This window comes from Leucoraja erinacea, chromosome 16 (assembly GCF_028641065.1).
Source record: "Leucoraja erinacea ecotype New England chromosome 16, Leri_hhj_1, whole genome shotgun sequence".
Taxonomy (NCBI): Eukaryota; Metazoa; Chordata; class Chondrichthyes; order Rajiformes; family Rajidae; genus Leucoraja; species Leucoraja erinaceus.
The window spans coordinates 28,515,661-28,537,579 of NC_073392.1; the positions used below are offsets into that span (position 1 = coordinate 28,515,661).

General features: G+C 47.9%; 1 protein-coding gene across 3 annotated transcripts in view; it reads left to right on the top strand.

The window, feature by feature from the left end:
- The window catches only part of si:ch211-161c3.5 (uncharacterized protein C3orf18), a 36,666-nt gene extending 16,610 nt beyond the window's left edge, over positions 1–20,056 (top strand). For all 3 annotated transcript variants that reach the window (XM_055648012.1, XM_055648010.1, XM_055648011.1), the window contains exons 2-5: positions 6,542–6,901; positions 10,189–10,214; positions 14,479–14,605; positions 16,148–20,056. In XM_055648012.1, coding sequence (XP_055503987.1) covers positions 6,695–6,901; positions 10,189–10,214; positions 14,479–14,605; positions 16,148–16,228 — 441 coding nt within the window. In that variant the 5' untranslated portion in view covers positions 6,542–6,694 and the 3' untranslated portion in view covers positions 16,229–20,056. The remainder of the gene's footprint in view (positions 1–6,541; positions 6,902–10,188; positions 10,215–14,478; positions 14,606–16,147) is intronic.
- Positions 20,057–21,919: the final 1,863 nt, after the last annotated feature.

A 21,919-nucleotide genomic window follows, 5' to 3' on the forward strand; every position in this document is an offset into this window, starting at 1 on the left:
GACACTGGGCAAAGCTCTAACCCAGGCCCACCAGTTGTTAGTCTGCATTTATTGTTTTCCGTGCAGGACTTGACTGAATAAGTGGCAGTGTTTTAAAGGCTGCTGAGGGGAGGCAGCCCACTAAAAGGTAATAAAGTACATCGGATATAATTACGGCTCCGAAGCAAAGAAAATCCTTTCATTTTTTAACAAGATACAAAAACGTACACCCACCACAGCCGAGGTCTGTTTCCCCTTCTTGCACAAAAGTAAATTATTCCCTGCAACCAGCACCTACCAAACAACCCCAGAGAGGAAATATTAAGGGAGTGTGGAAGTCTGTGTGTGGCGAGTGCAAGCTTCATTCCTTCCATACATGATCGAACAACCGACCCTGTAGCTGACTGAGTAGGTTAGAGGTCAAGTTGGCCTAGGTTGTACCGTGAACTTTGCCTCGACCCTGCCATCCGGCCTTTGCTCCCCTCGCTCCCACCATCAGCGCTCGTCAGTAGCTGTGATCTGGATGGAAGTTTTTGATAGTCTGTATGACTGACCACTCTCTCCACTCCGTGTGGTCTTGAGTTTTAGCTTTAGAGATAGAGAGTGGAAACAGGGCCTTCAGCCCACCGAGTCCTCGCCGGCCAACAATCACTCAGTGCACTGGTTCTATACTACACTCTAGGGATAATTTACAGAAACCAATTAACCTGGGCGTCTTGGGGATGTGGGAGGAAACCTGAGCACGCGGAGAAAACCCAAGCAGGTCACAGGGAGAGGGTACAAACTCATTGCCGACTGCACCCACGGTCAGGATCGAAAACGGGTCTCTAAGGCAGCAACTCTACTGCTGTACCACTGTGTCTTATGGTAATGATTCTCAGCAAACGTGAAAGATTCCATTCTGCACTTGACGTGTAGACGTTCTTCTTTAGAGGCTTAAGGGCCTGTCCCACTTGGGCGTCGTTTGCACCTCATTTACGCGTCATGTCGAAAATTGGTCGATGTGTCGTGATGCGTGGGTGATGCGTGCATACAACATGGTGAGGTGTGGAATCGCATGCAGTGGCGCGCCGTATTGCGTGGCGCTACAGGATTTCGTAGTGTATCGAAATCCTCGCTTGTCACCTGCGTGACGTATCTCTTGCGCACGCTGGCGTATTGGCTACGCACGCTGGCGCATGGTTACGTCACCGTGCGTCAATGTTCGTAAATATGCGACGCTGAGTGCCGCAGTCGGCCCTCCTATTACGCATCATGTAACCTTTAACCTCGTCCACACAGATCTCTTCCTTAGGTTTCTTGCTAGCCTTTCTTGGAGTACTCCTGGCTGGTAAGTATGATGGCTGCTGCCAACAGAAGTATCTGTTGTTACTGTAGCAATAAAATCTGTAGTCCTTCCATGATGGTCATGATGCAGAATAGGGAAGCAGGGGATTCTAATGACATCACGCGCACCAGACGGCTGTGCTGACGCATGATGACACATGATTTGCGCACGACAGTCGCTCGTCAGTCACTACCGGCCTGTCACGTAAATGTTGCGCAAATGACGCCCAAGTGGGACAGGCCCTTAAGTTGTTATTTTTCCACCCAATCCATTATAACAAAAAAATCATCCTGCTATTATCACCTGACATTATTTGCTAACTGTAAACCCTCTCCCCCTCATTGACCCCGGTGTGTTATATTGTGTCAGGTTTGCCGAAGGAGAAATTGCCTCTTCAAAATGAGAATAATTAAGTGTCTCATCATGTGTCTGAAATCCGTTTCTTCTCATTCTCGCTTACAGGGAAGGCTCTGATTTTCCCAGAAACTTTGAAGAAAAACAGAATAGTTCCCTGAACAGGCAGCTAATTGACGCTTTAAATAAAATCACTATGGTCTTGTGGTAAAGTTAACCAGGCAAGCAATGGCATTTAATTGGTTTTACAGTTGAGTGTGTTTTGTTTGTGTCTGTGAACCAGACATTCAAAGAGGAAGCCCTTGCCCATGTTTTCATATCACATGTGAAAGGGCAGTAATCCGGGGGGGGGGGGGGGGGGGAGGGGGGGGGGGAGGTAGTCATTCATCTCCATTGTTCCCTTCCGTCTGCCTAAAGTGACGATGTTTATAAATACACGTTCATATGTTATGGGAGCAGATTGAGGCCATTAGGCCCATCAGGTCTACTCCACCACTCAAGCTGGATATGATACGCTTTGCCTCTCAACCTCGTTCTCCCCAGAACCACTGACACCCGTTCTAATCAAGAATCTGTCAATCTCCACCTTGTCCAAACATCCATTGATTTAGCCTCCACAACCGCCTGTGGCGACAAATTCAACATGTTCACCTGCCTCTGACTAAAGAAATTCCTCCTCACCTCTTTTGTAAAGGCATGTCCTTTTATTCTGAGGCTATGGTCACTGGTCCTGGACTCTCCCACTAGTAGAAACATCCTCTCCACATTCACTCTATCCAGGACTTTCGCCATTCACTTGTTCCCCTCCTGTGCCGTGAACCATGGGAGGTGCATCAATTTGTGCAGCACGGTGGCGCATCAATCTGGGCGGCAAGGTGGCACAGTGGCAGAGTTGCTGCCTCACAGAACCAGAGACCCAAGTTCGATCCTGACCACGGTTGATGGCTATGGAGTTTGTACGTTCTCCCCGTGACCGCGTGGCCTCTCTCCAGGTGCTCTGGTTTCCTTCCACACTCCAAAGACGTGCAGGTTTGTAGTTTAACTGGCGTTTCATTGGGTGCAAATTGCCCCTAATGTGTAGGATAGTGTTAGTGTGGGGGGATCACTGGTCGGCACGAACTTGTTGGGCCGAAGGGCCTGTTTCTGCATTGTATCTCTGAAGTCTAAAGTTTAAATGATTTTAAATGCCACTAACGCATCTACTTCAACCACCACCCCTGGCACCCTGTTCCAGGCACTCACCACCCTCTGCGTAAAAAAAATAACTTGCTCTGCACATAATTTGTAAACGTTGCCCCTCTCGCCTCAAAGCTATGGCCTCTAGTATTTGATTTTTCCACGCTGGGGGGAAAAGATTCTGACTGTCTGTCCTATCTATGCCTCTCATAATTTTACATACTTCTATCAGGTCTCCACATAACCTCCGCCGTTCCAGAGCAAACAATTCAAGTCTGTCCAACCTCTCCCTATAGTTAATACCCCCTAATCCAGGCATCATTCTGGTAAAACCTTCATGCTATTAAGTTTCAAGCAAGTTGGTTACTTGATTCAACCATGTCATGTGAAAAATGCCACCCGATGTAGCGCGATCTCCCAAAATACACTTGTTGGGATTAAGTTCCAGTACCTAACCATTTGCCAATATTTGTCAATGTGGGAGAAATTGGGCATTTATAAATAAATAATGCAGTTTCACTGAAAAAAGCGCATGCGGTAGAAGGTTTTTATAGACCTCATATACCGACTCCTTCAATTTAACATAAAAATCCACAGCCCCCACTCTAATGGAGCATTTACGTTTCTCGCCCACTTCATCTGCTTTCTGTATCTTAACTCAATAACTGTCTGCCAGTCGCCACATGTGCTTTAGTTCGGGAACTCCCACCAGGCTTGCGATGGGGCCGGGGGCCCAGTGGGAATTCCCAGCCACGAGGGGGCGGCAGGGTGTCGCAGTGGCAGAGTTGCTGCCTCACGACCCCAGAGACCCAAGTTCGATCCTGACCACGGGTGCTGTCTGCACGGAGTCGGCACGATCTCCCTGTGACTGCGTGGGTTTTCTCCGGGTGCTCCGGTTTCCTCCCACACACTCCAAAGACACACAGGTTTGTAGGCTAATTGGTTTCTGTAAATTGTCTCTAATGCGTAGGATAGAACTGGTGTACGGGGGTGACCACTGGTCCGCATGGATTCGGTGCACCAAAGGACCTATTTCCAGGTTGTATCTGTAAACTAAGCAATTTAAACATGCCACTGTAACTGAAAGAATAGCCATGGTCTGCTTTAAAAGGGGCAACCATAGAGTTGCTGCATTACAGCACCAGGTTTGATCCTGATTATGGGTGCTGTCCATATGGAGTTTGTACGTTCTCCCTGTGACCGCGTGGGTTTTCTCACATACTCCAAAGTTGTGCGTCTGCAGATTAGTTGTTCCTGATTAGTTGTACGTACTAGTGTACGGCGATCGCTGGCCGGTGTGGACTCCATGGGCTGAAGTCCCGTTTCCGTGTTGTATCTTCAATGTCTAAAGAAGATGTGAGCTGCCATAAGCAGGGGTGACTCTGAACTGGCTGGATTTTATCAAGGGCAGGAAAGCAGGCAAGATGTCATTTAAGAGGCTCCTCTGGTGATGTGGGACTTCAGGCTTCTCTACATCCTGCCCGATGGTGGCAGTCAGAAGATGGCGGGATCCTTAATGATAATTTCCTTTACTTTACACATACAGCATGGAAACAGGCCCTTCGGCCCAACTGGCCCGTGCTGACCAGTGATTACCCCATACGCTAACACTATCTAACACACTAGGGAACAATTTACAGAAGCCAATTAACCTACAGACCTGCATGTCTTTGGAATGTTGGAGGAAGATGGAGAAAGCCCACGCAGTCACAGGGTGAACGTGCAAACTCCGTACAGACAGCACCCCAGTAGTCAGGATCAAACCCAGGCCTCTAGCGATGTAAGGCAGCAACTCTACCGCTGCACCACCGTGTCACCCTTAACTCACCTTTGTTGTGATTGCAAAGGTGTGTAGGGTCCAGGACTCTTTATCCGACATGTCAATGGCCAAGAATTAACCCAGGGCTAATTAAAGATCAGTCGGTGGCAATTCCTGCCTACGGACTCTCCCTCTACAAGCTGCAATCGGCGAGGGAATTAAAAAAACTGCGACACAAATGAAACAATGTGGGGGTGTTGAAGGAGCGCAGTTGTTAAACACACACAGCAGCTGGGGTTAGGTAATTGCTCGCAGCAACACAGCTAATACTTTCTCACCAGTTTAAAGTTACATGGCCAGAAGTTTTGTTGCTGTCACAGTAGAGTCTTGGGCGACACGATTTTCACCCTGCGTGGGTTGGGATGTAATTGGACTCAAACCAGGAGCACTACCACACTTCCTCTCGCCGCCCCTCTCAGGCAGTCAATGCAATAAAAATGAGGAGAAGTTAGATGTTGCTTGAAATTTGTAACTACTGGTAGATTTCTTTTTGGGGGGTGGGGGAGAGAGTGGGTGGTTGTTGGAGTGCGGGCAGGTGTGCTGAAATAGGAATAATGATGATATAATGGGGAAGAGTTGAAGGAGGCCATTTGTCCCAACAAGTCCCTTTGACAGAAGTCTGCGGTTATCCATAGTCGCCTCTTGGTCTGCAAACCGGTGGTGCAGCGGTAGAGATGCTGCCTTACAGCGCCAGAGACACCGGTTCGATCCTGGCAACGGGTGCTGTCTGTACGGAGTTCGTACCTTCTCCCTGTGACGGCGTGAGTTTTCTCCGGGAGCTCCCGTCTCTTCCCACAATCCAAAGACGTGCAGGTTTGTAAGTTAATTGGCTCCTGTAAATTGTCCCTAGTGTGCAGGATAGGACTAGTGTACGAGTGATTGCTGGTCGGCACGGACTCGGGGGGCCGAAGGGCCTGATTCCATGCTGAGGAGAGAGGGATGCCTCGCTGGAAATCAGAACGAGTTGATGGCTGCAATGGGCCTTTAGGCTAGCTGCAGCTTGCATTGTGTAAAATGGCGCCAAAATCTGGCAACTATTGCATATAGACTCGGTGAGCAGTTTCTATGCATGGGGTACTTAATCGGGGATTGTCTACATGTACGGCAACAATCTCACTGATCTATATGCAAAACATGTATTTCACTGTAGCTTGGTTTACATGACAATAAAAGAAACATTGAGCATTGTAGCACTAAACTAAACTAAACTACACTAAATGAAACCTATTCTTGCCCATTCGATCCGCCAGGCTTCTCACCCACCCTGTCTCCAGATACTCACACAGTTATCGTCACAGCCTATTCCTAATTCCTCTCTTCCATCCTTAAAATCCTTGGGAACCAGGAATTCCACCTGCCACCCTCATGTGCTGGGTGAGCGGAAAATCCCTTGGGATTTGTGCAAGGGCTGCATAACATTCCCGCACAGCTGCCCCGCATATTTGAGACGCAGAGCAAGCAATATCTGCCCCTCCATGTGTGGAACAGCCTGGTGACTCTCACATATACTGCTGTTCACTGCACCGGTCCAGTGCGCCCCAGTCGTACAGTGCAAATGAGAATCTGTGCTCAGGAATATGTGCCATTCACTAGCCACCTGCCCATCCTTCAGTTGGAGAGGACACCAAGATCACTGGGTTTCCCGTGACCATCAGTGCAGTTTGCGCATGTCCTTACAAAGCAGGGGACCATTGCTGCATTTAGACGGGTACATGGATAGGATCGGATTAGAGGGATATGGGTGAAACGCAGGCAGGTGGGACTAGTGTAGATGGGACATGTTGGCCGGTGATGGGCCTTTTTCCGCACTGCATGACTCTCTGACTCCTGAGCATTTGCTTTGTCATGGAAAAAAGATGCCAACTTTCTACCGCTTTGTTTTTCAGGGAGGGGTGTGATGTTCAGCAGGAGACCACGTCAGCATGACCTTGCCGAGAATGTACCTCGGCATCTGTTGGGTTGAGCTCCACCACAAATGTTGGAGCGTCTCTAGAAGATGTAACTGGTGACATTCAGCGTTGACTACAACACAACCAAACATGGCGGCTCCCATTTTCGACGTGACGCCCGGAACGGAGCACATGAATGTGACGGACAGAATTACATTGCAGACTGCCACCATGGTGACCAATGGGACCAACACAACTTCAACTCCGCTGCCCGATGCAGAAATGGGAAGGTCAAGAATAGGACTGGTGCTTGTTCCAGTTGGGGTGATCACTATAATAGCATTAGCTGTGGCCATGGTAAGTCAGTTCATTCATTGTGCCTCAAAACATTCGTGGATATGTTTTCCAAGGTCAAGGGTAACATCCTGACACCAAGAACTGCAGATGCTGAAATCTTGAGCAAAACACAAAGTGCTGGAGAAACTCAACATAGAAAAACATAGAAATATAGAAATTAGGTGCAGGAGTAGGCCATTCGGCCCTTCGAGCCAGCACCGCCATTCAATATGATCATGGCTGATCATCCAACTCAGTATCCTGTACCTGACTTCTCTCCATATCCCCTGATCCCTTTAGCCACAAGGGCCACATCTAACTCCCTCTTAAATATAGCCAATGAACTGGCCTCAACTACCTTTTGTGGCAGAAAATTCCAGAGATTCACCACACTCTGTGTGTGAATTTTTTTTTTCTCATCTCGGTCCTAAACGATTTCCCCCTTATCCTTAAACTGTGACCCCTTGTTCTGGACTTCCCCAACATCGGGAACAATCTTCCTGCATCTAGCCTGTCCAACCCCTTAAGACTTTTGTAAGTTTCTATAAGATCCCCCCTCAATCTTCTAAATTCTAGCGAGTACAAGCCGTGTCTATCCAATCTTTCTTCATATGAAAGTCCTGACATCCCAGTAATCAGTCTGGTGAACCTTCTCTGCACTCCCCCTATGGCAAGAGTGTCTTTTCTCAGATTAGGAGACCAAAACTGTACGCAATACTCCAGGTGTGGTCTCACCAAGACCCTGTACAACTGCAGTAAATGAAATGATGAAATGATTCAATTTATTGTCATTGTCAGTGTACAGTACAGAGACAACGAAATGCATTTTTAGCATCTCCCTTGAAAGGGAGACACAGGGCGTCGCGGTGTGCCCGCGCCTGCCGCCGTAACATTCCATTACAGGCAAAGGTGGGTGAAGTGTCTTGCCCAAGGACACAACGACAGTATGCACTCCAAGCGGGATTTGAACCGGCTACCCTCCGGTCGCCAGCCGAACTCTTAGCCCATTGTGCTATCTGTCGTCCTTGAGTAGAACCTCCCTGCTCCTATACTCAAATCCTTTTGCTATGAATGCTAACATACCATTCGCTTTCTTCACTGCCTGCTGCACCTGCATGCCTACTTTCAATGACTGGTGTACCATGACACCCAGGTCTCGTTGCATCTCCCCTTTTCCTAATCGGCCATCAACAGGTCAGGCTGCATCAATGGAGGCAACATTTTGGAACTTTTGCCCTCTAGTCTTTGACATTTCTACCCTGGGGACAAAAGGTTCTGATATTCACCCTATCTATCCCATTGTGGAGGGAATGAATAGGCAACGTTTTGGGATGGGACCCTTCTACAGAGCGAGGAAGGGTCCTGACCCAAAGTATCGCTTGTCAATTCCCTCCACAGATGCTGCCAGACCTGCTGAGTTATTGCAGCACTTTGTGTTTTGTTTAAGAGGGAAACTTAGTTCTTTCAAAGAGGCGCAATTTGCAAAGAGGTCCATCCAGTACACCGGTTCTGAGAACATTCGGGAAAAAAACGCAAATCTTGGAAATCCGAGGCAAAAGCAGAATATGCAGGAAACACTCAGCAGGTCAGACTGACCCCGCTGAAAGGAGAAATAGACTTAACATTTCGAGTTACCCTTTATTGGGGAATGAGGAAAAGGAAAAAAAAAACCTAAAATAATTTTTTTCTATCTCTTGTTCCCAGTTTTGAAGAAAGGTCTCTGACCCTAAACACTAACGGCATTTATTTTTCCACAGATGCTGCCTGACCTGCTGAATGAGTCTAGCATTTTCTGCTTTTGCCTCGTATATCTAACATCTGACCCCCTGTTCGCTGGGTTCTAATTCTGGTTATGTTTATAGCACTGGCCATTTTGCTGTGATTAATGTTATGGTTTTGACTTTGGTTACCATTAAGTGTATGCTGTTTTACACCCAAAAATCATTAAGCTGTACCCTTGAATTTTAATCTCAGCTCGCTCCATTGACCCATGAAATTGGCTGTAATTTAGAGCATAGAACAGTACAGCACAGGAACAGACCCTTTGGCCCACAATGTCCATGTTGAACATGATGCCAGGTTAAAGTCTGCCTGCACGTGATCCATATCCCTCCATTCCCTGCATATCAATGTGCCTGTCTCAAAGCGATTTAAATGATGGTGAACCTGTGGAATTCATTTCCACAGGCAGCTGTGGAGACCAGATCTTTGTGCGCTGTTAAAGCAGAAATTGACGGGTTTAGTTTATTGTTACGCGTTACGAGGTACAATGACAATAATTTGTTGTGTGCTAACCGTCCAGTGGAAAGACAATACATGATCACATTTGACCCATTCACAGTGTACAGATACATGATAAGGGAATCATGTTTAGTGCAAGGCAAAGCCAATAAACTCCGATCAACGATAGTCCGAAGGTCCACAATGAGGTAGATAGTAGTTCAGGACTGCTTTCTGGTTGCAGTAGGATAATAATAATAATAATAATGGATGGGATTTATATAGCGCCTTTCTAGATACTCAAGGCGCTTTACATCGCATTATTCATTCACTCCTCAGTCACACTCGGTGGTGGTGAGCTACTTCTGTAGCCACAGCTGCCCTGGGGCAGACTGACGGAAGCGTGGCTGCTAATCTGCGCCTACGGCCCCTCCGACCACCACCAATCACTCACACACATTCACACGCAGGATGGCTCAGTTGCCTGATAACGGCTGGGAAGAAACTGGCCTTGAATCTGGAGGTTTTCACACTTCTATACCTTTTGCCCGATGGAAGACTGGAGAAGAGGGAATGGCCAGGTGCGAATCGTCTTTGATTATGCTGCTGGCCTTGCCGAGGCAGCGTGAGGTATCAATGGAGTCAATGGAGGGAGGTTGGTTTGTGATAAAATGCTTTCTATGGTGCATCTGTAGAAGTTGGTGAGTGTTGTTGGGGACATGCCGGAACTTCCTAAGCCTTTTTCGGAAGTAGAGGCGTTGGTGTGCTTTCTTGGTCATTACTTGATTATGGGTGGTCCTGGAGAAGTTGTTGGTCATATTTACTGCTAGAAATATGAAAGTTCTTGATTAGTACGGGCATCAAAGATTACAGGGTTAAGGCAGGAGAATGGTGTTGAGAGGGAAAGACAGATCAGCCATGATTGTCACTGCAGAGAAAACAATCCAATTTATAGTATTGGCCAGAATGTGTAGTATTATACGCCATTACTTTGGATTGCTGGTCCTTGGCTCTGTCTTTAGTTATTTTGTCCATGATTATTTTTCTTGCTATGATTTCCACTAATGACTAATTTTCCTTGCATCTAGGTTCTGTACATCAGGAAGAGGAAGAGGTGAGTGTGGCTGCATCTAAAACCTGATTGAGTACACTTTGTGGATATCACCATTTCTAACCTGCTTGGTTTACCCTTGGACGGCTAATGACTCCAAGGATAAACCCTCGTTATAACGGACCTTGGGGGATAGGGGGGAGAATGGTGTCTGTTATTGCTGATTGTCCGCCGTAGCTGTGTGGTTGCTGGTTGATGCACAAAAGAACACAAAGTGCTGTCGTAACCTGCAGGTCAGGCAGCATCTCTGGAGATCATTGATGGGTAATGTTTCGGGTCGAGACCCTTCTTCAGACTCTCGGTCTGGAGCTGGGCCTGGAATCCAGGTGAGTTGACGGTCCTGGCCTGCTGGCAGCTGGGGGAGAGACGAGGATTGGCGGAGTCACTGGTCGTGGCCCGCGGGCAGCCGGAGAGTGCAGGTGAGAGATGGTGGTGGTGGCGGTGGCCTGGAAGCAGCCGAGGAGGCTGTGTGGGCCAACGGTGGTGTCGGCAGGAGGTTCAGCGTGGAGGCTCTACGAGCCGGGTTAGGCGCAGGTAGACAACGATAGGTCTGTCTGCTATAACCAAAATCCATTCTGAAGGGTTTACTGTAATTAAATTTAACTCAGCTTCCAGTGTTAACAAATGAGAGATGACGAACAGACAACAAGTCTGCTCCCCTAGAGTGTTCCCAAGTAGTTCAAAGCCTTCATTCTAAAGTTAATCTTGTAAAGCGGCAGGCTGAGTTTCAGGCCGGAGGGAGGAGCGTAGGGTTGGGGTGGCAATGATTATCGAGTCATAGAATCAAATAGCAGGAGAGCAGGTCATTCTGCACACTATGTCCATGTCTACGGATACAGAACCAATCTATCTTCCTGCACTAAAGGACACAAAGTGCTGGAATGCAAAATGGGAAGCCGAGAACATGGCTCAAAGTGGGAAGTTGAGTTCATCTGGCAGCACTTATTGGCATTAATTATCTAGTTGTGTGGAGGATGGCGCAGTGGCGCAGCGGTAGAGCTGCTGTCTTACAGCTCCAGCGACCCTGGTTCGATCCTGACTAAGGGTGGTGTCTATGTGGTGTTTGTTCGACCTCCCTGTGCTCGTGTGGGTTTTCTCCGGGTGCTCCGGTTTCACCCCACAATCCAAAGAAGTACAGGTTTGTGGATTCATTGAATTTGGTAAAATTGTTAAATTGCCCTTATTGTGTAGGATAGCGCTAGTGTATGGGGTGATCGCTGGTCAGCATGGACCTGGTGGGCCGAAAGGCCTGTTTCAACACTGTATCTCTAAAGTCTAGATTCCTTTATTTGGGGAGTCCCAGGGAATTGAAAGTAAATAAAGCCCACTCTCCTATCAGTATTGTGCTTCTCACCATTCCCTACATCTGTTGCAGAACAAAGAGAAAAAAAAAAGTAGAGAGGTTTAAAATGAATGGTGGGTACTTATTAAAACCAGATCTCTTTTTGGAGATATTTATTTCCCTGATTCTGCGGTTAGAATGGATTTAGCACCGGCCCAGCCTCTGACTTTTAACGGCTTGTGGTCTCGTTCACAGGGCAGGATGTCCTAAGATCCCGCACGGACTTGACTCCAACTGAATTTGTGCAGCTGCCTTTCAGTTTACAGCCAACCCAGGACGACCAGAGGCCAGGGTGACTGACACATCCTCGCCCTTGGGGTCTTGTGGTTTGCGCTCTCTCTCTCTCTCTCTCTCTCTCTCTCTCTCTCTCTCTCTCTCTCTCTCTCTCTCTCTCTCTCTCTCTCTCTCTCTCTCTCTCTCTCTCTCTCTCTCTCTCTCTCTCTCTCTCTCTCCCTCTCTCTCCCTCTCTCTCCCCCTCTCCCTCTCTCTCCCTCTCTCTCTCCCTCTCTCCCTCTCTCTCCCTCCCCCCTCTCTCTCTCCCCCTCCCCCTCTCCCTCTCTCTCCCCCTCCCCCCCTCTCCTCTCTCTCTCTCTCTCCCTCTCCCTCTCCCTCTCCCTCTCCCCCTCTCTCCCTCTCCCTCTCCCTCCCCTCTCCCTCTCCCCCTCCCCCTCCCCCTCCCCCCCCCCTCCCCCTCCCCCTCCCCCCCCCTCTCCCCCTCCCCCTCCCTCCCCTCTTCTCCCCCCCTCTCCCCCTCCCCCCCCCCATGCGTTAAAGGAGGGAGGGGCCTCTTTCCTCCACCACTCCCCCCTCCTCTCTCTTCCTTTGGCCAGGGTCCACCGCGCCTTTCCTCCCCCCATTCATGAACATAATTTCTAGATGAAAGAAGAGCCTTCAAACCTACCAATTGCTGTACAATGTGAATTCAAATCGCCAAATGTGGGACAGTTTAAAATTTGCACGGTTCCACCGAGAGCTTTAAATGCCAGTGGGAGTGGTTGAGCTGGGTGTGGAGAGAACTGGGACATATGGACTATAAGAGATCGAGGGAGCCCAGGGACAAGGGTGTGAGATCCTGCCAGGATTGGTATGTCAGTGCTATAATTGCACAGTAGCACAGCTGGTAGAGCTGCTGCCTCACAGCGCCCGTTTCCTGGCTTCGATCTGCGTCTGCATGTGTGGTGTTTGCATGTTCTCCCTGTGACCGTGTGGGTTTCCTCTGGGTGCTCTGGTTTCCTCCCACATCCCCAAACCGTGCAGATATGCAGGTTAAATGGCCTCTCTAAACCAAATGGCCCTGAAAACGCAGAGAGTGGATGACACTGTGGGATAATATGGAACTAGTGTGGACGGATCACTGACCCTGGTGCTGAAGTCTGATGAAGAGATCCAACCCAAAATGTCACCCATTCTCTTTTTCCAGAGATATTCCCTGAACGGCCGAGTTACTCCAGCACTTTGTGTCCATGATTTGAACCCAACTTCTTGAAGAGTTGCTGCCAGTTTTAAGGTCTTTGTGATTACCATAGCTTGACCCTGTAACCTGGTGTACATCAAGTAGCTATCCAATCATTAGAGCGCTGCTCAACAGTGTTCTCATTAATTAAACAACCTGGGACTTGACATTCATGAATATCCAGACTACTCTATAATAGGTCCAGTACTATCTGTCTAAATCCCCACACCCTCATTACAGCTCAGGGTTGGCGCAACAGTAGAATTGCTGCTTTACGGAGCCAGAGGCCCGGCTTCAAACCTGACCACACGTGCTGTCTTTGCATATTCTCCCTGTGTCTGTGTGAATTTTCTTCGGGTGCTCTGGTTTCATCCCACATTCGAAAGACGTAGATTAATTCCTGGGATGTCAGGACTTTCATATGAAGAAAGACTGGATAGACTCGGCTTGTACTCGCTAGAATTTTGAGGGGAAACTGATAGAAACGTACAAAATTCTTAGGGGGTTGGACAGGTTAGATGCAGGAAGATTGTTCCCGATGTTGGGGAGGTCCAGAACAAGGGGTCACAGTTTAAGGATAAGGGGAAAATCTTTTAGGACCGAGATGAGAAAAACATTTTTCACACAGAGAGTGGTGAATCTCTGGAATTCTCTGCCACAGAAGGTAGTTGATGCCAGTTCATTGGCTATATTTAAGAGGGAGTTAGATGTGGCCCTTGTGGCTAAAGGGATCAGGGGGTATAGAGAGAAGGCAGGTACGGGACACTGAGTTGGATGATCAGCCATGATCATATTGAATGGCGGTGCAGGCTCGAAGGGCCGAATGGCCTACTCCTGCAACTAATTTCTATGTTTCTATGTTTCTAATTGGCTTTGGTAAGTGGTAAAATTGTCACTAGCCTGCAGGTTAGTGTACGGGTGATTTCTGGTCAGTCGAGATTTAAAGGATTGGGTCGAAAGGCCTGTTTCAGCTTTGTATCTCTAAAGTCTAAAATCCAAAGGGGGTTGGCTGTTGCTCTGCATGCATTCAGGCAAGTGTTGATCCATCATGCTCCTGATATATACCTTGTACATTTGTTTTACTTTTAGAAATACAGTGTGGCAACAGGCCCTATGGCTCACCGAGTCCGCACCGACTAGCGATCCCCTGGTACACTACTTCCATCCGACACACTAGGGGCAATTTACAGTTTTTACCTACAAACCTGCATGTCTGTGGTGTGGGAGGAAACTGGAGCACCCGGGGAAAACCCACGCGGTCCGTACAGACAGCACCTGAGATCAGGATTGAACCGGGTATCTGGCGATGTGAGGCAGCAGCTCTACCGCTGCGTCACTGTGCCACCGACCGTAGACGGCAAAACAAAATCCCATAATTACCCTAAACATTGGTTTCCTCCATCACCAGGGCATGGAAGCCAGTTGCAAATGGTCTAAAAATGGTTGATACTGTTGCACCTTGTTGCCACCAGGCTGGAGAAGCTACGCCACCAGCTGATGCCAATGTACAACTTTGACCCCGGCGAGGAGCAAGACGAGCTGGAACAGGAGTTACTTGACCATGGACGAGACGCAACCTCGCAGGGGCTACAGAGCAAGGTGAGGCAGGCAAGCAAGTGGCAGCGTCATAGAGTCATACAGCATGGAAACTGGCCCTTCGGCCCAACTGACCCACACCGACCAACATGTCCCATCGACACTAGTCCCACCTGCCTGCATTTTAATATTAAGATTTAATAGGAACCTGAGGGGTAACAATATTTACACAAAGGGTGGTGGGTGTATGGAACGAGTTGACGGAGGAGGTAGTTGCAGCAGGTACTATCACAACATTTAAATACATTTGGACATGTACATGGATAGGAAAGGTTAGAAGGATATTGGCCAAATGTGGGCAGGTGGGACTAGGGGTATCTTGGTCAGTGTGGACAAGTTGGCCGATGGGCCTGTTTCCATGCTGTATGACCCTATAACATCGCTGTCATCTTGGGCATCCACTTCATGGCTTATTGATCAGAGACTGAGCTCACTTCATTAGGGTTGCTTCATCTCCCCTGGATTCCTCCTGAAGATGGCGCCTTTCGCTAGAGTATGACTGCTGGGCATCCACTGGCCCAGTCTGTTGTCATGTCATAGAGTGTTACAGTGTGGAAATGGGCCCTTTGGCCCAACTTGCTCACACCGGCCAACATGTCCCAGCTACACTAACTAGTCCCACCTACCTGTGTTTGGCCCATATCCATCTAAATCCATCCTATCAATGTACCTGTCTAAATGGTTCTTAAGCATTGCGATACGATTTTTAATTATGGGTTGATAATTGGAAAGAAATTGATACTTAAATTTTGGAAATTCCACACACCCACCACTGTTAAAATGTGATTAAAAAACAGTTACGCCTTGAAGAAATGAGTTCTAATAGATAAATATGACCGTTTAAGGAGTTGGTCTCCTTTCATCGACTTTTTGGAATCAGCATGGTAAAAGAGCTGATTTCAGTTCACCAGATCTACATCTCCGAATACAGATTGAAAAATTCTCTTTTAAGGGGCCTCTCTTCTATTTCACTAGTTCTGTATATACACACCCACTTTCGCACTCCACCTCCCTGCACTTTTCTTTTTCTATTGTTTCTTTTTCTTGGCTTACTTCCTTCTTTAACAGAAGTTGATTAAGCTACATAAATGGATTATGGTATTTGGAATAGTTGGGACCTAAAATTAGGAGCACCTGGACTGTTTTGTGCTGTATTAACTTCTAATAAAATAAACAAAAACAAAAAAAAACAAAAAAAAACATTGCGATACGACCATCCTCAACCACATCCTCCAGCAGCTGATTCCACACACCCACTACACTTTGTGTAAAAAACGTACCCCTCAGGTTCTTATTAACGTTTAGTTGAATTTAGTGATACAGCATGGAAACAGGTCCACCAATCCACGCCATCCATCGATCACTCGTTTACACTAGTCCTGTATTATCCCACTTTCGCATCCACTCCCTGCACACAAAGGCTTGCTGTGCTGATATGCAGCGAGGCATGGCATTGTGATTGAAAGTGTGCAATGCACTTGCCTTAAAGCCAGGATGGACATGGATATTGGGAGAGATTGCTCATTAACCTCTTACTTTCTCCAGATCTTGATGCCAAGTCAAGCGTCCTTGCAGAGGCCCAGTAGACTGGTGTTCACTGACGTGGCCAACGCCATCAATGCCTGAACAAGACTTCAGCTCCAACACGGATGGACGATACATATGTGATCACGAGGTCCGCCTCCAGTCCTGTGTACATTCTTATGGACGCCTGCACCTTCTCACCTCTTACGGACGTCCAAACCAATTGTCGGTCTTGGGCCACTGGGAGTAATTTTGTGTGTCCTTAGGTTTAAAGGGAAGGGTTGGCTCAAGGCCTGCACCAACGATGACATGTCAGGCCGGGTACAGTGAGGTCAACTGGGCCAAGCTTCTCCACTTGGCAATTGGTTTCATCCACCTTGGTCATTGCTGGGCACTAGTGGAAGGGGGTAATGTTAAGCTCACCAACCACTCTCCCTCCCCCTCCAGCGCACTGGGGAGGAATTCCTTTCTCCCATTGTCACGTGGGTTGCAACTGTCATTTGCATCCCCTGCCAGCACGACTGGTGGTCGGATGGAGCAGCGAACCGTGCCCAAACCCTGGCACTGCTGTGACTCCTGCTGGTGCCGTGGGACAGGAGAAACCTGGCTCTGAGGAGCAACCAGCCCGACCAATGTCCTCACGCTAACAGATTTAAGAAACAGCCCCTCACCTCGCAAGGTCTTCTGGCACGCACATAACTCAGAATCTCTAAAGTCTACCACATCCTTCATTCACCCCTTCTCACTCTCCCCTTCTCTTCCGCATTTGCCCCTGCCCATCTCCATCAAGCCCCCTTTCACTGCCAATGGCGACTTCACCGCGTCCAACCTCTGGAGGAGATGCTATCATCTCCGCTGGCATACTGCCCACCAGGACCAATCCAATGAGCAAAGATACACACTAGGTGCCGGAGCAACTCAGGCGGGTCAGGCCGCCTCTCTGGTGAAAATGGATGGGTGATGTTTCGTGTCGGGACCCTTCTTCAGAGCTGAGCAAGGATGTTTTAACAGCTCACAGGTGAGTCATAGAGATGGAGCTACACAGCATGGAAACAGGCCCTTCAGCCCACCTTGTCCATGTCAACCAAGTTGGCATATTCGGTTAGTCCCACTTGCCTGTATTTAGTCCATGGACCCTTTCTATCCATTTATTTGTCCTAAAAAAGTCATAATTGTATCTATATGCACAGCTTCCTCTGGCAGCTCATTCCAGATATGGACCTACCCTCATTGATATCCCTGGCCTGGGGAGGAGTGGAGGCAGGGAGCCTTCCTTAAACTAATGACCAAAGTTAAAACTACTGCTTTTTATGTTTGGGTGACCACTATCTGTCATTTTATATCCAACAACTGGTTATATTGAAGATAGGCACAAAATGCTGGTGTAACTCAGCGGGCCAGGCAGCATCTCTGGAGAGAAGGAATAGGTGACGTTTTGGGTCAGGATCCTTGTTCAGAATAAAGTTTCCGACCCGAAACGCCATCTGTTCCTTTACTCCAGAGATGCTGCTTGACCCGCGGAAATTTTGTGTCTATCTTCGGTGTAAACCAGCATCTGCAGTTCTTTCCTACATAACTGGTTATGTTGATGTTTGTTATCAGTGAAGTGCATAACTCACGGAGCTGTGCTTATATTGCGGCCACATTACTAGAGGACCCTCACTCCTTGGTCAAAAGGTTGCGGACCTACTTTAGGTCTTGAAGCCCCTTTAAATCTGGGCTGGTGGGATATACTTGGGTCTGGGGAGTGTGCAGAACTGTCAGAGATGTTGTCTTAAGTTGAGACTTTTGAACTGAGACTCCATCCACACCACACACTGCCATGGTGAAGAAGAGATGGGGTTGCTATCACTAGGAGTCTGCAACTATATATATTTCTCAATCACTAAACCAGATAAACTGCTCGTTATCACATTGCCACCTGGTTGTACTTGCCCCGTTCAACTTTGTGGCTCCGTTTCCCAAATTATAACAGAGGCCCCAGCTCAGAAGTACAGGCCCATCATCGGTTTTCCCGCAACTGATGGTCCGGCACCTCCTTTAATCCAAAATTACGAGAGCGCGCATGAATTGCCTAGGCCGGGTGTGGTGGCCGATCTCAACCTCATCAGGACTCCCATTGCCGGATTTCCACTCGGCGGATTGAATTTGTCTACTGCGGCTAGGGCTCTGGAACTCCAACCCGGCCAGAGACGGCTGATCCGTTCCCATAGCCGACTTCTGAGCCGACTTTGCGGGCCGGTAACCTTTTACACCTCTTGAGGCCATGGTTCGTCAAAACTGAAAATCCAGCAAGGCTCTGGAACCAAGGGTGTCGTAAAATCGGTGATGGACCTGTACTTCATTTGGGGTGTGTTGAAAACATCAAAAGCACTAGATAAATGCAGAATGTGATACAATTTGACGTAATCAATGCAGGCATCAATGATAACTAATTATATAATATCTAACAAGGACGCCATCAAATACCTGGGTCGGCCTTGCCCAGTTACACCATTGTTTCTTTAAAATCAGATAGTTCTGTTGGGTGTCATGGTTGGTGACAGAGCCAGCATTCATTGGCCATCCTTCGTTGCCCTTAATAATGTGGTGGTGATCCACCTCTCAATTTGCTGTAGTCCCTTTGTGTTGTTCATTACAGAAGATGCCCAATAATTTGCCGCAGTTTATCCCTTTCATTGTTGTCCGGGAAAAGGCTCAATGTTGACCATGGGCAAGAGATGGTTGCTTATTCCACCAAGATTTCACTCTTGACAATCGCTGGCTTCTAAACTCACCATTGCAGTAGCCACCACCATCTGCCCACTTCCCTTGATGGTATCTCACTAGCCCAATCTCCAGTCACCCATCTATGCCATGGAAACACACCTGGAATCAATGGGACCCCAAGCATCTTCATTTGGCTACAAGGACCACGCCTTCTCTGAGCAGTAGCTGGTGCTGCTGGTCTTTGGTGTTCAGCCATGGCTCAGTTTGATGGTGGCAACCGTAAGGCCCCAGGGCCCAGAACCATAGTCTTCTCAAATTCGACAAGTTGGTTTCTCTGATTGACACAGAACGCTGGTGTAGATCATCGTTTCACGCAGCATCTCTGGAGAAAAGGAATTGGTGACGTTTCAGGTTGGAAGCCTTCTTCAGATTTGACGTTTCACATCGGAACACTTCTTCAGTCCGACCCGAAATGTCACGTATTCCTTTTCTCCAATGATGCTGCCTGACCCGCTGAGTTGCTGCAGCATTTTGTGTCTATCTTCCATATAAACCAGCATCTGCACTTCCTTCCTGCACAAGTCTGTTCCTCTTCCCAAATGCAAAGAAAGTTGTGCTGGGCTCATTGGCAGGGAAGTTGGGCTGGTGGTGGAGACGGGGAAGGCCGTTGATGATAAGTAGGCCACATAAAATTCCTTGCCTACCAAATTAAAGCCTGAGAAGATGGAGGTCTCTATAATATATGGATATTCTCCCTTAGAAAATGGCTGATTGTCTCAGTTTTGTTGCAGCTCTGAGGGAAATTGGAAGATTACAGGGCTATTGTACCAGCACACAACACAGTGATACATCATTTAGATATCTGTATCTCAGCTTTGTTGATCGTTGTCGACTTATTTATCTTCATTACATGTAAGTCAGTGTATTTCCCAATATTAAAAACTGAAATAAATCTATGGTTATTCTTGAGCCATTGCCTTGTTTAAGTGCGTGCTGGCTTTTGGGTCTTGGAACACTGTGCTGCATTTTCTTTGCAAAGTTACATCTAGTTGACCAGGAGTACATCTATGCTACATAGAGTCATGCAGCATCGATATGTGTTCATCCCAGTGTGTGCTTCCTTGATGATTCAATGATACTTTATTGTCATGTGTACTGAGGTACAGTTTTGCATACAACCCGGTAAAATCATACAGCAGACCACACCTAGGCAGTACACAAAGAGTCAAGTGCAGACAAAGTTCTAAAAAGTTAATCGAACAGTTTTATCTTCTGCCTGCCGCCGCACGTGACCACAGACGGCTTGCCCCCATTATTCTCGCCGCCATCTCACTTTCAGCGGGCGGTCCACCTTGCTCGCAGGTCCTTCCTTGCTCTCGATGGCCCCCCCGGCTCTTGGTCCCATCGTCGACGGTGGCTCAGGACCGAGTACAGAGTCTGCGGTGGGCGAGCTGGGTCTACCGCTGGTCCTCTGTTGTTGGTCCATGGCGGGTGCGCTGGGCCTGTTGGTGGGCTTGGCCGTTGCTTGCTGGGACATTCCCAGTGTAAAGAGGAGTCGGTGAAGTCCATTGTACATACACATGAGAGCGGTAGGGCTTGGACATGTGCTGTGTGGTTTATTCAAGGTGTCTTCGTGAACTCACTCTGGGCATTATGGGTACGAGGGTGGCTTTGCTAGGGCCAACCTTTGATACCCGTGAGAGCTGCCTTCTTGAACTGAAGAAGTACTGAATGTACTATCGTGTTTGAAGGTAGACAAATCTCCAGGGCCTGATCAGATATATCCAAGGACATTGCGGGAAACTAGGGTGGAAATTGCGGGAGCCCTGGTTGAAATTTTCGAGTCATCCTTAAATACAGGAGAGGTATCGGAAGACTGGAGGGTGGCAAATGTGCCTCATTTCAAGAAGGGCTGCAGGAAAAATGCTGGGAACTATAGGCTGGTGAGCTTAACATCTGTAGTTGGTAAGTAACTGGAGAGTATTCTGAGGGACAGGTTATACAGGCATTTGGATGGGCAAGGGCTGAATAGGGATATTCAGAAAGTAGACAAAAATGCTGGAGAAACTCAGCAGGTGAGGCAGCATCTATGGAGAGAAGGAATAGGTGATGTTTCGGGTCAAGACCCTTCTTCAGACTGAAGAATATTCAGGGATATTCAGCATGGTTTTGTACGTGGAAGGCAAGATTGCATGGGATCCAAAGAGAGATAGATAATGGATAGCAAATTGGCTCCAAGGAAGGAAGCAGAGGGTGATGGTGGAGGGTTGCTTCTCGGACTGGCGGCCTGTGACTAGTGGTGTGCCACAGGGTTCGGTGTTGGGCCTGTTATTGTTTGTCCTCTACATCAATGATTTGGATGAGAACATACAGGGCAAGATTAGCAAGTTTGCTGATGATACAAAAGAGGGTGGTTTTGCATATAGTGAAGATGGCTGTGAAAGATTGCAGCAGGATCTGGATCGATTGGCCAGGTGGGCGGAGGAATGGTTGATGGAATTTAATACTGAAAAGTGTGAGGTGTTGCATTTTGGGACGTCGAACAAGGGCAGGACCTACACAATAAATGGTAGGCCGCTGGGTAGCGTTGTAGAGCAGAGGGATCTAGGTGTACAGGTGCACGGTTCCTTGAAGGTCAAGTCGCAGGTAGATAAGGTGGTCAAAAAGGCTTTTGGCACTTTGGCCTTCAACTGTCAGAGTATTGAGTATAGAAGTTGGGAGGTCATGTTGCAGTTGTATAAGACATTGGTGAGACCACATTTAGAATATTGTGTTCAGTTTAGGGCACCATGTTATAGGAAAGAAATTGTCAAGCTCGAAAGGGTTCAGAAAAGATTTACGGGGATGTTGCCAGGACTAGAGGGCGTGAGCTTTTGGGAGAGGTTGTGTAGTCTGGGTCTCTATTTCATGGAGAGCAGGAGGATGAGGGGAGATCTTATAGAGGTGTACAAAATCATGAGAGGAATAGATCGGGTAGATGCACAGTCATTTGCCCAGAGTAGGGGAATCGAGGACCAGAGGACACAGGTTCAAGGTGAAGGGGAAAAGATTTAATAGGAATCCGAGGGGTAACGTTTTCACACA